This window comes from Rhinoraja longicauda, chromosome 1, assembly GCF_053455715.1.
Source record: "Rhinoraja longicauda isolate Sanriku21f chromosome 1, sRhiLon1.1, whole genome shotgun sequence".
In the NCBI taxonomy this organism is placed as follows: domain Eukaryota; kingdom Metazoa; phylum Chordata; class Chondrichthyes; order Rajiformes; family Arhynchobatidae; genus Rhinoraja; species Rhinoraja longicauda.
The window spans coordinates 122,309,320-122,325,691 of record NC_135953.1 but is presented as its reverse complement, the minus strand read 5'-3'; the positions used below and the strand labels follow the sequence as shown (position 1 = coordinate 122,325,691).

At 40.1% G+C, this 16,372-nt stretch overlaps 1 protein-coding gene across 1 annotated transcript in view; it reads right to left on the bottom strand.

Annotated features, from left to right (window-relative positions):
* Positions 1–12,394, bottom strand: part of gatb (glutamyl-tRNA(Gln) amidotransferase, subunit B) — a 30,316-nt gene extending 17,922 nt beyond the window's left edge. Inside the window, exons 1-5 of the mRNA XM_078405914.1 lie at positions 12,265–12,394; positions 8,879–9,020; positions 5,564–5,677; positions 4,588–4,780; positions 2,083–2,205 (exon numbers count right to left, since the gene is read on the bottom strand). Of these exons, the coding sequence (XP_078262040.1) occupies positions 2,083–2,205; positions 4,588–4,780; positions 5,564–5,677; positions 8,879–9,020; positions 12,265–12,380 (688 nt within the window). The 5' untranslated portion in view covers positions 12,381–12,394. The remainder of the gene's footprint in view (positions 1–2,082; positions 2,206–4,587; positions 4,781–5,563; positions 5,678–8,878; positions 9,021–12,264) is intronic.
* Positions 12,395–16,372: the final 3,978 nt, after the last annotated feature.

The following is a 16,372-nucleotide window of genomic DNA, read 5'->3' as shown; positions in this document are numbered from 1 at the left end:
TCCATTTCAGCTTTCAGTAATTAAGCTATAATGCAGCTATTAGACTGTATCATGGCAATATTATGGCACAGGGATGGCCATTTAAGTAACCAAATCCTTGCTGGCTCTCTGTAGAGCAATTAATTCAGTCTCATCCCCAATTCTTTTCCAGTGGCCCAATAAATTATTTATCCCTCAGGTGTCTGTCCATTATTATTTTGTTTCCACCACATTTACAAGTAGTAAGCTCCTGATCGCAGACACTGTAAAAATGTATTTGCTCAAATTCTCCACCCGACACATTACTCCCCCAGAATGCCAAATTCTTTGCCTCTCAGTGTGTTCCCTGGTCCTTGAACTATCTGCTAATCTTCTTATCTACTCTACCTAAAATGTTTCTGTGCACTCTTATCCATACTTCTCATTTTCTGATCAAGGATACAACACTTCCAGTCCTCTGACACCACTCAGATTCCCATTGTGAAATATAAGATTTTGCCCCGAGCTACGCAAATTTCCCTTAACTGCCTAGGATGCATTTTACCCGGACCAGATGATATTTTTACTTTGAGTTCAGCCTTTTAAATACCACCAGTTTTTCCCCCCATGTAATAGCTTTACTGCCCTTCTCCTTCACTCTGAAACTGGCAGCATTACAATTTTACTGAAGATAAATGCAAAAATATAATTCGATATTATAGTCATGAATTCTGCCTCCACTAGAAGATGCCTATGCCATTTCTAATTGTTACGATCTTCCACGCTCTGTATTAATAATAGATGGAGAATCATTTTATAAAATTGGTAACTTATCCTTTGCCTAATATTTTAGACAATGATATTTTGATTGTTATTTTCCAATTGCTCTCCCATTGAAAATGTGCATCATTTCCCCCACTTCATTCCCCTGGAACTAAATCCTGCGCTGTATCTATGTGCTGGAAACATAATAGGGAAAATCTTCCAAGCCATTGTCAGAGGTTCTGAAGGAGCCTCAGGGCATTCATTATTCCAATTGGAGCAACTCCCAGATTTACACAGGCCAATTGCAAGTCCAAGGCTTATTGAGTAACAGATGATGTTACATCTGGCATTATGTGCTGCTGCTGTAGTCTACATGGAGCCTGGTTTTGCTGAGATTCCCCAGCATTATCCTGGAGACCTGTCCTTCAAGCCCATGTCTGATATAGTGCAGCATCAGTAACACCATTCATTTCTTTGGTTATTCTCAATCTACTGGTAAGGGAGCAAAGGTAATTAATTTAACATTATTTTACTTAGGTTGATGTTCATCCATTTAAGCATCTTAATGTATTTTAACTAACTTTATTTTTTTAATTGTCTTAATTTTTACATTAACGTTAATCAAATGTCATTGATCAGATGAACTACACGCTTTATTTTATAAGTTTTCACTGTTTGAATTCTACCAAATCCTACAGGGACATTGAAGGGCACAACCATAGCAGTATACCAATGCAGGATGCGAAAGGCCAGCCAATATAGCCCTCTGTATCCGCAAAACAAAACTTGAAGTAAAGAAAATTCACCAGGATGCTGAGACAGTACTATTAGTGATCACTTTGGCACCAACAAAATCTGCTAAGTTTCTCACTTCGGTAGCAACTATTGAAAGACAAGAGGTTTAGACAAGTTCAAGAACGCTTGTAGAAAAGTAATTAAAAATGATAAAATGTGATGTACCTCTGGACTTTAGAACTATGAAACTAGATCTATATAGTTTGTATGTTTGGAATAAATGGCTTATGTACACAAAAAAACATTTTTCTAATAATGTCCTCCCTACCTGATACACAGTAAACAAATACTAATTCCTGTCACTTATAACTCCCCTCCTAATTAATGAGCAAATTGGCCAATTATAGCATCCTTGCTGCCCCCCACAGTGCAAACAACAAAAACTGATAGTTTTTTCACAACCTTACACATTTTGGTTAAAAGCCCATAACAATCTGAACGATGTTCAAAACCCGCCCTCCTCCGAACAAAATAGCAGTTTACAACCATGTGTTTTAAAGTTAAACATAAATTTAAACTTTGTGAATACAGGATCACTACTTCAGATTTAGAAAACATGTTTACCTGCCATATTTCCATGGCTTGTCCCAAGTGTCTGTAGAATAAGTTGAAGCTCCCTAACTGCTGCTGCAGCTTCATCACCACAACACATATCTGGTTCCATAACAATCTCTATCAAACCAACCCCTGCAATCAAACAATTTAAGGATTACTTCTGGAGGGGGAAAAAAAAAATTAAGGGAGAGAAAGCCTGAAAATGGGAAGTCAGTACATCCTAAAGCAATTTGTAATCAAATAAATGGTTCAAATGATATTGTTACTGCGATGAACAGTAGTCCCACAAGAAAATTAAAGCCACCTCAATCTGTTTCTATGTGACTTGTGCTTGAACAGCAAGGAAACATCCTGCTACGTTTGAAAAGTGTGGAAAATATTTTAAATATTTTACTATTTGAATGCTAAAAAAATGAGTTGTATCTTTTTAGAGACGCTGATCTTGTGCCAGAATGTTTTTATTCTGCTTCAGTACATATGACAATAAAACACTCTTTGACTCTTGAAAAGTAGGTAATATGAAATATAAAATACAATTACTGTCTTGACCTAGTGTGTCCCAATGTATTTCCCCATTAAGGCTGTGAAAAATGTAGCCAGCTTTGATGATGTCAGCCCACAGGATGATGTAGAAAGTGGACAGGCTCCACCTGTCTCCACAAAACAAAACAGCAACTTAGTTGTCCTTCAGTAATCTGGACACCCAGGAAACAGGAAAGAATGCCATGTCCATTAGGATCATAAAACATTAGGATCATTAGGCATTAGGATCATAAAATATGATCCAGTGATATGCAAGGTCCGTGCGGTAAGTTTAAGGATTTACGCTGGCACCCTTGGCTATCAGAAATGCCAATTAATCTTTGGAGATGGAAGGAAAATGCACTAGATAACTTCTGAAAACTATGAAATGCCGAAGGAACAAAAAATTGATTAAGAAATACAACAAACAAAACCATATTACTGTGTCAAATATTGCAAATCGTGAAAGTTTTGGTCACCTTCCCGATTCTATGTTTCTACATTGACACCAAAGTAGAGGATATTGTCATATTTCCTTACAACACAGGAGGAGGCATTCAGCCCACTAAGCCGATGCAAGTTTCTTAGGAAACAAATCCCATCAATCCCTTTCCCCCCAATTGTTTCCCTGTAAACCATTTCATCACACATGGCCAGATAAGACCCCTCTGATATTGCTACCACCCATCTGCTCAAGGAACATTTTACATGCAACTAATTAACTTAATTAACCCCACATCTTTGGGATGTGGGAGCCACAGCACCTGGGCAAACCCACATGGTTTCAGGAAGAACGTACAGACAGCACTGAAGATTAAAATTGTACTCAGGTGATGCAACTACATTACCTCCAGTGCCACTGTGCCACCATTTGTCCCATTCATATGGCAATATTGAATATATCTGCATGGCCACTATTTTCTTTAGGCATCACACAAACATATTCACCTCAAACCAGCACTTGCACTAATCTAGTGGAACAATCATGGCACGCCTTACTTGGAATGGAAAAAAAGGTAAATTCCCTCTTATACTAGATATCACTGACAATGTTGAGACATAAACTGTCATGTCCTAATTTCTCTTGTGAACAACTATAAATGTCTGATATGCCTTCAGACATGCCTTCAGTATGATATGCACAGCATGGATAGACAAAGTTTTGAAAAATAACCCAAACACACCATTGGCAGCATAAATCCTCCAAAAAGCATTCTTGACAAGGCCTGTAGAATCACCGAAACATGTAAAATATTTGCAATTTAAATTATAATCTTTCCAGATCCTCATGTTCTTCATGTGGAGAGGAGTCAGAAACAGTGAAACAAGGTGTGGTCAAATAAAAGTCCCAACATCAAAGCATCTTCCATGTCCAAAATTATTTTTATATCAGGCTAACGGGTAGATAGTCCAATACGACTGAAAGATTTTAGAGGCTCAGGCAATGTGGAAGAGGGAAAGTGGAGGTAGGTTCATTGGCACATATTCAATCAGACTAATATCTCACTGTCTGTCAATCCAGAATTCAGACCCAGAGCTCTCTGGAGCAGGAATCAAACCCTGTAGCATAGAGTTCCTGTGGGAAAGCAACCACAAGCCAATGGCTCCCTCCTTAAAATGAGCAAAATGCCTGACTTACAATGACAAATTGCGGCACGGTAGCGCAGCGGTAGAGTTGTTGCTTTACAGCGAATGCAGCGCCGGAGACTCAGGTTCGATCCTGACTACGGGTGCTGTACTGTAAGGAGTTTGTACGTTCTCCCCGTGACCTGCGTGGGTTTTCTCCGAGATCTTCGGTTTCCTCCCACACTCCAAAGACGTACAGGTATGTAGGTTAATTGACTGGGTAAATGTAAAAATTGTCCCTAGTGTGTGTAGGATAGTGTTAGTGTGCGGGGATCGCTGGGCGGCGCGGACTTGGTGGGCCGAAAAGGCCTGTTTCCGCGCTGTATATATATGATATATGATATGAAATCAAATCCGCCCACCTACCAGCCCTATTTAAATCAATTAATGTTTGAGTTCTTGCATCATCATGTAGACTTTTGCCACTATCTTGCTCCAGTTGGATCTGTTTGATTCGTACAGACTTGGGTATCATATTGTTCTTCCCAACAGAAAGGCTGTATGCAAGGTTTCCATTGACGGCAATTGGACATCTCTGTTGTGTAATCTGATATCCGACCTAAATGCATAAACAAAACCTTTCAAAAAGCCAGATCAAAATCACAGATTAAATTGTCATGGATCCTTTATACAGGTGTAGAAATACTCTGCAGGTAGTATTAATAGTTCAACATCAAGTCAAATCATTTTTCTTAAAATAATCTACGATCACACATCACCTTTCTCAGTATATCTGCATTACCACACCAACAGACACTGTTGGAGACAAGGCAAAAATAAATGCAGCTAAGCACTTGTCTTTGCAGCAGTGTCCTGATAATGCAAAAAAAATGAAAACAAAGCAAAAAACAAAAAAAAAGGAAATTCAGAAAAAAAAAATTATTATTTGAGGCATGAAAGAATTTGGTGGTGTGGAGAACAGAATTTGTAGTGCATGTAAACTCTGGACATCCACGTCTGATATTTGACAATTTCAGTTTCAGAAAAACACAAGAACGTATGCTTTTTGTTAAATGCATTTCCTAGAACATATGTTGTATGCCTTTTGCTGAATTGGCAAAGACCATAATATCCAGAGGGTGTGCATTCATATTATACATTAAATTAAAAATACTCCTTGAGGAAATATACAATTCAAAAAAAGCCTGTTGGCATTTTGAGCAAGGTTTAGTTTCTATTGTAAATTGAAATTTTCCGTAGCAAGTATGCCGCTGCACTTCTGTCAGCTGAGTTTATCAACTAACAACAGTATTCTATTTAAGTGAAATTATTAATTTAAAATGAAATAAATCAAAAAATTATCCACTTAATCCAAGAGAATTGAAATAATGCACATGCTTACTGGCAGGTCAGCGTAGAAGTAGTGTTTTCTGTCAAAGGTGGATTTCTTATTGATAGTACAGTTCACAGCTAAGGCTGTCTTCACAGCTCCTTCTACACAGTGCTTATTTAGAACCTTTTGAGAATGAAGAAATATAATTATGATTTTCTTATGTAAGCTGCAATTCATAACACGTTCTGCATCAAATGATTGATAATAGTTTAAGAAACAAATATAATTACCATCATAAACTAAATAACTCTATTCTGGCCGATGCTGAGTTAACACAAGAACGAGAAAACTAAAGGGGTCATAACTTGCTTTGTCAGTCAATAAGATGACACCTGATCTCTCTTCCAACCCATTTCCCTGCCTCATCCCAGATCGCAAGACTCCACTCATATCTATTTTAGATGCAATCATCGACCGAGACTCCACAGTTAAAAGATAGAGAATTCATAATCCTGAGTGAGGAAATGCCCCCTCATTTTAGATGTAAATACCTGAAGTACCTGTGGGAAACTCTATTTTGAGATTGTGGGACTAATAGTCTCCTTAATCAAAGGAAACATCCACCCGGCAGTTACGAGGATGTTGCCAGGACTAGAGTGTCTGAGCCATAGGGAGAGGTTGAGTAGGCTGGGACTATTCCTTGGAGCGCAGGAGGTTGAGGGGTCTTATAGAGGTGTATAAAATTGTGAGAGGAATAGACCAGGTAAATGCACAGAGTCTCTTACCCAGAATAGGCGATTCAAGGACCAGAGGACATAGGTTTAAGGTGAAGGGGAAAAGATTTAATAAGAATCCGAGGGATAACTTTTTCACACAAAGGGTGGTGGGTGTATGGAACAAGCTGCCAGAAGAGGTAGTTGAGGCTGGGACTATCCCAACGTTTAAAAAAGTTAGACATGTACATAGATAGGATAGGTTTGGAGGGATATGGCCCAAACGCGGGCAGGTGGGACATGTTGGCCAGTGTGGGCAAGTTGGACTGAAGGGCCTGTTTCCACACTGTATCGTTCTGTGACTATGGCATTCATTCTGTTGAATCCGCTTGAATATTTTGTAAATCTCAATGAGGTCAATGTTCATTCTTCTAAGCCTAAATTAAAGAGGGCTAGCCATTCAGTTTCTCCCACGCCAAGCCTGCAATCTCAGGAATCATATTGGCGATCTTTGCTGCACTTAATCTGTGGCAAATAAATCCATCTTTACGCAAGGAGACTACATTTTATCTTGCACTAAACATTATTCCCTTTAAAGACACAAAATGCTGGAGTAACTCAGCAGGACAGGCAGCATCTCTGGAGAGAAGGTCACCAATTTGAGGAGTCCTGTCAAAGAGGCACTGATGAGTTGATGCCCTGTATTTGGTAAGTCAGGCAAGTCACCCACAGAAAATCCAACCTTTTACCTTTTCTTTTAGTCACAATGTTTTCATGCCTGACCTAGTTAACTTTCTGGTTAATAACAATTTAAAATATTAATGATGGTGTATTTGATAATAGCAATGCAATAGAATATTACATGTAAACAGTTAGAGCTCTTACATTGGACAGAATTGTTGTTTGACACCTTATAGCATTAATGTTAATTGAGATTTGGCAGCCAAAACCCAAATATTTGACGTTTTGGAGGCAAAGACCGCGTCCTCATCTGAGGAGCTGTGAATGGAACATTGTATCATTTAAGAAATCTCCACCTAACTTTTCCTCTTCTCTTCTTCTTAGGTAGTTTTTCTCAGGATAGAGGATTACTTCTGACAAATCATTTTGGACTTGAAATGCTGACTGTAGTTTCCCTTTCCACAAATTCTGCCTAACTTCTTGAATGTTTCCTGAATTTTCTGTTTCTGGATCCAAACTCCAGACTGCATAATTTTAGTCAGATATAAAAACAAAACGAAAGATTCTAGATCAGAGTAGACAATTTAACAGGTTAGATGAAGGAAATATAATACCAACTGCTCTGGCTTACACTTTTATTTTTTACTAATTGTTTTAGACTTGAAGTGTTTCATTGTTTTTACTGCAGCTTATTTGTATGGTTTAAGATAAGGCATCTATAAAATAACAGTTTTCAGAAAATATTTACCTACTAATCTTTTACTTTATATTTTGATCTAGTCCAACAATAAATTATTGTGTAACAGTTTTTGTACAACTTGCAGCAAAACAAAACAGTGATATAAAATCCAGCTCACGTGGGTTATTTTGTTTTTAGATTGTAGTAAAGATAATACCCCACTACATGGAGGTCAAGAAAACTTGCAAAATAGACATGTATTACATGAAATCACACTTAAATCAAACTATCAGTGACTGCTTGGAGTTCCAATTCAGGTATCACTCACAGCCAAACCTTGTCAGTGAGACAGACCACAGTTGATTCCCCCCTGAGGACTAATTCAAGGTGGTTAAAAGGACACAAAGTGCTGGAGTAACTCAGAGGTCAGGCAGCAGCTCGAGAGAAAATGAACGCGAAAGTCGGGCAAAAGGTGTAGAAGTGTGAAAACACACACCTCCAGATTCAGGGACAGTTTCTTCCCAGCTGTTATCAGACAACTGAACCATCCTACCAACAACTAGTGGGCAGTCCTGAACTACTATCTATCTCATTGGAGACCCTTGGACTATCTTTGATCAGATTTTACTGGACATAATCTTGCACTAAACATTATTCACGTTATTGCCTTTATCATACATCTGTACATTGTGATGGCTCGATTGTAATCATGTATTGCCTTTCCGCTGACTGGATAGTACACAACAAAAGATTTTCATTGTACCTCAGTACGTGACAATAAATTCAACTCAACTTAACTTTCAGAGATGCTACCTGAGTTAGTCCAGCACTTTGTGTCCTTTTGTATATTAACCAGTAACTGCAGTTCTTCGTTTCTACATGGTGGTTAAAAGTTTTACTAGATCCTTGTATACACACTACAGGATGTCAATGCTCAGTGCTCTTACACTACAAGTTTCTTGTCATTCCAATATTGTTCACAAGTGTCAATTTGACTAGCACCATAATATATCCATCTTACTGTACAGTTCATTTTAGTTTTGGCATAATATAATTGACCCTATTCCTAAAATAATTTTCTTTCTCAATAAAGAAGAGGTTTTCTTATTCAGATAATATCAAGAGGCAAGTAGCCTAATGTTTCATTGTATTCAAAAGTAACGAGGCTGATAAATATAAGAGCAATGGACTATTTGTAACAAGTAACTTACATAAATAGGAGGTTTTGTGCAGGATTTCTGTCCAAAGAAAATAATACAAAGTGCTATTATTTTCAACTTATATAGCATGAAGAAATTTAGAAATACTTACTGGTAACGTGCCTGGAAGTGAAGCATCTAAATATGATACCAATGAATTAGGAGGTGCTGAAAATTGCACCTGCGACCCAGAGAAAAGTTTGGAGTTGGAACATAACTGAGCATGAACTTCCAATCCCACAACTCCCTCCCATCTGCTAAATGAAAAGCAGTTTAAAATAATGCACAAGGAAGAAACATGGACAATAATCAAAATTACAACTCCTTACATACACAAATACAATAAATCTATCCCTCTGTTTAAATTCAATCTCCAAATTATAAGTAGATGTTCATACAACATTTGTATTTGTCATGTTGTTTATGAAAAGAAAGTATTTGAAATTAAGTTATGCAAATAGCATTAAGAATGCAAACATTTAACCATTAGGTTAATTGAAAATGTATTTAATGCATTGACTGTACTATATAAACCTAATTTCACTTGTGGTAAACTGAATATAGTTAGCTACAAACTGCCCCCAATCAGCAGCCAGGAAAGAAAAGGTTTGTGGTTCTTTTAAGAAGGAAAAAGGCTGACTGGAGGATATTATACACTTAAAATAATGTGCTCTTAGTTAATTTGGTAACCTTTCTCTGGTTACCAAAGAGAAACCAGTTTCTCAAATAGGTAAGTTTGCTCAAATAGGTCAACATTTGTGTGTACTGTATTGGCTTATTGGAATGTTCTTGCTATATCAGAAATATTAGAAAAAAATGGAAAGCTGCATTTTTGTGTTTTTGCTGATGTTGCAATTGCTAATTTATCATCAATTATGATGATAAATCAAAATGCATCAATGTCAATGCATCCAAAGGCCAATTAAATCTATTTTATAGAAATTTAAATGGATTACATTTGAGATATAATAAAAACTTTTCTTCATTATAAAAAGGTATCAATGTCTCACCACATTAAAACAAAATTATCCACAGCACTCTGCTAAACACTTTAACTCCCCCTCCCATTCCCATACCGACCTATCAGTGCTGGGCCTCCTCCACTGTCAGAGTGAGGCCCAGCGCAAATTGGAGAAACAACACTTCATATTTCGCTTGGGCAGGTTAGGGTATGAATATTGACTTATTTTGCTTCAAGTATTCCTTGCTTTCCCTGCTTCCATCCCTCCCCCTTCCTAGTTCTCCGAGCAGTCTGACTGCCCCCTTAATTAAATTTTATCTCTATATGCTTCACCGAGCAAACAATGAAGTATTCCACATTTTCCTTGATCGACATCCTCTCTGAGGTCTCATTTTCACACCTTACACTGTGTCTCCCTCTCCCATCTCTCAGTCTGAAGAAGGGTCTCGACCCGAAATATCACCCATTCCTTCTATGCAGAGATGCTGCCTGTTCCGCTGAGATACTTCAGCGTTTTGTGTCTATGGCCAGTCAGAGTACATGCCACCAATCAGCTGAATATGACCCGTGTTCTATGGTATATGCTTTATATGCTTCTATGGTGTTCTTTGGTATATGGTATCCCCATGTTCCAATGTGCGCGTATATATTTTTCACAAAGTGCTGGAGTAACTCAGCAGGTCGGGCAGCATCTCGGGAGAGAAGGAATGGGTGATGTTCTGGGTCGAGACCCTTCTTCAGACTGATGTCAGGGGGGCGGGACAAAGGCCCCCCTGACATCAGTCTGAAGAAGGGTCTCGACCCGAAACGTCACCCATTCCTTCTCTCCCGAGATGCTGCCCGACCTGCTGAGTTACTCCAGCACTTTGTGAATAAATACCTTCGATTTGTACCAGCATCTGCAGTTATTTTCTTATATTCCCAAAATGCTGGAGTAACTCAGCAGGGTCTCGACCCGAAACGTCACCCATTCCTTCTCTCCCGAGATGCTGCCTGACCTGCTGAGTTACTCCAGCATTTTGTGAATAAATCGATTTGTACCAGCATCTGCAGTTATTTTCTTATGTTATTCTCTTATATATATATTTTTCACTTTTGTCATCTTCTGTCCCCAATTAGCAGCGCACATCAGAGTGATGGCCTATACATCTTTGTATTTTTCATTAGTCAGTTTCAACTGACTCAATGGTAAATATTTATTTGTTATTGTCCCCTGGATTGGATATTGGGTATGGAATTAACAAAGATGTTTGCTCTACATTGCTTCCTTGCAACTTTGGTGAGCTACCAAGTTCAGATGTCATAAAAGAAAATCTGACTCGGATATCCATTGGCATTATCTAGAGGGAACACAGACTTGGTGAGGATTTCAGCATATAAACATTGGTGGAGTCAGGCAATGGTAGAGGTATTGAAAAAAGGCAGTCATGGTGATAGACAATAGGTGCAGGAGTAGGCCATTCAGCCCTTCGAGCCAGCACCGCCATTCAATGCGATCATGGCTGATCACTCTCAATCAGTACCCCGTTCCTGCCTTCTCCCCATACCCCCTCACTCCGCTATCCTTAAGAGCTCTATCCAGCTCTCTCTTGAAAGCATCCAACGAACTGGCCTTCTGAGGCAGAGAATTCCACACCTTCACCACTCTCTGACTGAAAAGAGACTGACTCAAGTTCAAATATGACTCCAAAATTACAGTCTGGTTAATTTCATACAGTTGCTTACATTATGTGACAAAGGTTTTACATTTGAGTGACACAAATGACTCTGGACTTCTCAAAATGAAAGTGGAAGAATCTTTTGCAGGTCCTGCACAAGATGTCAATTTGACAAATTGCAAACAGCAAGCATTCGAATGCGCTACTGAAATTTAACGATAAAATATAACTTAGTCCTATTACTTTTCAGTAAAATACTGTCTACTTATTAACTAGGGTTACAGGCCACAAGATTCTTTGAAGTCAGGTGGATGCTCAAACTCAGCGATAAACGCCGATCTAATTACATTGTTAGACTCGCCAATCAATTCAATATGCGAATACAATTGCGTGAATTATTTCACCGCTTTCAAAACTACTCGTTAGAATGTTTCCAAATACACAGGACATTATTGATCAATCGAAAGAAGGCTTGTCAGCCAGCAAATGTGTTTTTCTTGTTAGTCATTGTTCCATTCCCCCCGACAATAAGGATAAACTTTGCAAATAGAAACGACACCACATTGCAACAATAAAAGGCAATCAATGGCTATTGTGTGCTTGGCGTTAGCAGTTTAACACATAATCTGCAACGGTCTGTGTGTTGGGCTACAACAGCGAGCCGCTACTGTCCGGCGACTGGTTAAACCGAAGAGAAGCCGCTACTGTCCTGGCGAGGGGTTAAACCGGCGAGGAGCCGCTGCCATGTTTGTGCCCTCATCCTCGCCCCCGCCATGAGCCGGAAGCTGGTGGCGAGCAGCCGGCGCTGGCCGTAAGCGCCGGTCGGCGGCACCTGTGACCCAGAGCGCGGGTGGTGCGCGCGCGCGCGCGCGACGTCACCTGCCGTCTCGCCCTCCCGCCGCTGAGCGCGCGCACCGCCTCACGACCGTTAAACGGCCCAGCGCCGAGTCCGCGAGCGTCCCCGCGCGCCGGCAGCTCGCCCGCAGCGCCATCATCGCGCGTCACTCCGTGGACGGGCGGAGGGCGGGGCGGGACGGGCGGAGGGCGGGGCGGGACGGGACGGGGCCGCACGGGATGCGTAGTCCCGAGCCGGCAAAGTACAGTGTGTAGGAGGGAACTGCAGATGTGTAGCAGGGAGCTGCAGATGTGTAAGAGGGAAATGCAGATGCGTAGGAGGGATTTGCAGGAACTGCAGATGTGTAGGAGGGAACTGCAGATGTGGAAGGAGGGACTGCTGGCTCTTATGATCAACATTTAGCTGAGCATATGCATGTGGCAGATCTAGCTTAGAGAATACATTGGAACTAGCAAGTTCGGCGTATAAATCTTGTGAGGTTGGTAGTGGATACTGTTCATCATCTACTGCCTGTTGATGGTCACTTTGTAGTCTCCACACAATCTCACTGTGTTGTCCGCTTTCGGAACCACTACTATTGGAGTAGCCCAATCACTGCGATCTGTTTTAACCAATACACCCGTTCTGTTCCAACTTTTTGATTTCAGCTTCCACTTTACTCTTTAGCGAATATGGCACTGGTCGCGGTCTACAGTAGACAGGTTACACATCGGGTCGAATCCTGATGTGTGCTTGCTCACCCTTTATCCCATCATAGCTGCCGTTGAACATAGCATAATATTTTTGCATCAACTGATCCAGTTGTGTTTGCTCTTCAACTTGGGTTACAGATGTCCAGTTTCAGTAAGCGGAGCCAATTTTTGCCCATCAACGTTGGCATATTGACATAACTTGCGGCAACTATTGGCAAATTCAAAGTCTTGCCTTTGTGTTGTACATCACAAACTATCTCTACATGTCTCCAATACTTCTCCAGAGTGCGTTTTCAGCAGAACTTTTGTTTCTGTGTTAGACATATTGCTAAACTTGTATTCATAGGTGTCTTTGCTTATAATTGTGCAATCAGCAGCGGTATCAATACTCATAGTAATGTATTGATTGTTCACTTTGACCTTTGTCTGAAAGTGTTCCTTTCCAGACCGACCGTTCATAGTATAGATGCCGTACAGTCCAAGTTCATTACTCGCTGACTGTTCTTTGAGGTTGTGAATCCCTCGCATTTGGTTTTGTCGAGCCTTTTGTTTTGCTTTATCCTGTGATGGTGCTCTACATGCTGATGCAATATGGCCTTTCTTTTGACAGTTGTAGCACAGAGTCCTTGAACTCGCACTTATTTGCTTTGTGTTGACCATTGCATCGATAGCACATATCTGCGCTTTTCCCAGAACTTTGCTGTGAAGGCCTTTTCCCTGTCTTGTCATGCTTGTGTTTTGGAACTGCCTTTTGACTGTTACTGTGCCAGCATGTCGAAACTCATGTGCACTTTGACATGTCATCTCCATGGCCAAAGCAGTTTTACATTCCAAATCATAGGTAAGGGCTGGTGTGTTCAGTAATTTTGATTGGATTTGCTCATCCAGCATTCCACATACAAATTTATCACACAAAGCTCGATCCAGAAATGTTGCAAAATTGCAGTGCAGAAACAACTTCTTCAATGAGATAATGTACTCACAGTCTCACAAGGCTTCTGATTTATTTTGTGAAATGTGTAACTTTCTGCAATTTCTATGGACTTAGGGTTGAAGTAAGCATCAAGTTTTGAAAGAACAGTCTTAAATGAAACATTCCTTGCTTTCTCTGGGGCTAGGATGTTGTCAAGTCAAGTTTATTTGTCACATACACATACACGATGTGTAGTGAAATGAAAGTGGCAATGCCTGCGGATTGTGCAAAAAATAAAGAGAGTTTCATAAACTTCAGGACCAATTTCAGTTAATAGAATGGCTTTCTTTCGTTCCTGGATGGCCTTGTTTTGTGTTTTTACCTGCTCTTGATCATCATCCTCTGTTTCTTCAGCTTCAATAATGTAATTTGCAATAAAAAGCATTTCCATTCACTCACAGTACAAGGTAAAGGTTTCACGGTTCTTGTCGAAAGTCCCTAGTCAGCCTATGTATCCCAACGATGCCATCTTGCCAGGTAGACACAACACAAAGATAGCCTGACAAACTAGACGATATGTGCAGCTGCTGTTTTAAACTACAGTCCCATGTATCGAAGGATGTGTGGCCTATCGTGTCCAGTTTGCAAACAACTGTGGCACAGCTCCGAATTTGCTGTTTAAAATGTTAAACAATACTGCATATTGCAAAATAGTCCTGCACTGTATTTAAAGTTAAGTTCACAAACTCTATCGCATCCTCGCCACCATTGTAAGATATTATGGCTTCAAATTAAAACAAGCACAGGTTTTCAGTACACGCTGTTACCAGTGTGGGTCTTTATTTTGCAAAAGTACACTGCGCATTCTCACACATATTCACGAGACTGATAAAATATAGAATACATCACATGACACAAATCATACCATTTTAGTACTCAGTACTTAAAGTTACAGTTACCATTATATACACTACACTGAAGATTTACACAAAAAGCTGGAGTAACTCAGCGGGACGGGCAGCATGTTTGGAGAGAAGGAATGGGTGACGTTTCGGGTCGCGACCCTGCTTCAGACTATGCCTACCTTCAGTGTAAACCAGCATCTTCAGTTCCTACACACTGTACTGCGCCTACTTAGGACGACACCCCCTGCGGCCCTGAAAGCCACTGAAGATTCCCATAATCTTCGATTGCTTTGCAAGATAGTGTGGATAGTTAATTACTTATAGTATTCGATTTGCCAGCACTCAGCGCATAGCCATCTACGCTTTGACAATTCAAGTGTGTGTCCAGAACAACTAATTATTGTTGGAGTACCTGCCCATGTTACTCACTCAGACCGTGCATTCCAGATTCCAACTACCCTCTGGGTGAAAAATGCTTCCTCAGAACCACTCTAAACGTTTTACCCCTTAGCCTTAACACATGGCCTCTAATCTTAAACAGCAGTATCATGCAGAAAGGTTCACTACTCTCTGCCCTATCTATGCCCCTCGTCATTTTGTTTACCTCCAGCAGGTCTCCCATCAGCTTTTTCACTCAAAGGAAAACCTGCAGACTCCAGAGTACTCATAACTAAAATGTTAATCGCTGGCAACATTATGGTGAAGATAGACACAAAGTCTGAAGAAGGGTTTCGACCCTTCTTCACCAATTCCTTCTCTAAAAAGCTGAGTTACTCCAGCTTTTTGTGTCTATCTTCAGTTTAAACCAGCATCTGCAGTTCCTTCTTAAACGTTATGGTGAATCTCTTCTGCACTCATTCCAGTCCTATCACATCCTTGGTATAGTGTGGCAATCATAACTATACACAGCTGTGGCCTAACATTTTATAAAGCTGGACCATAATTGATTTGATCTTATATTCTATGCCCAGGCTAATGAAGGCAAATATTCCATTTGTCTTCTTAACCATCTTATCTGCATGTGCTTTCACCTTCAGGAATCCTTGGTTTTGTATACCAAAGTACCTCTTTTCATCAATACTCCCAAGGCCTCAATGTGTATGTTCTATCCTTACAGGTCTTTAGTTTTTTTAGAGATACAGCATGGAAACAGAACCTTTGGCCCTCCGAGTTCATGCCGACCATCGATCACTCGTTGAAAGCAGGTACAGGATACTGAGTTGGATGATCAGCCATGATCATATTGAATGGCGGTGCAGGCTCGAAGGGCCGAACGGCCTACTCCTGCACCTACTTTCTATGTTCACGCTAGTTCTATATTATCCCATTTTCTCATAATTTCCCAAATGTGGTGCCTCCTTGTGTACTGTCTCAGTGCAGTCTACTATTCTTACACAACAATCATTGTACTATTGTACTTGTATATGGTTATGCTAATGAATATTATGATTTTACTGAATTGTACGTAAAACAAAGAATTTCACTATCCAGGTACATGTGACAATAAAGTACCATTGAACCGTTGACTCCTGTATTCCTATCTGCATCATTAAAGTATATAACGAACAATAAGAGTTCCGGTATTGATCCCTGTATTTGAGACTCACAGAACAGATTCACC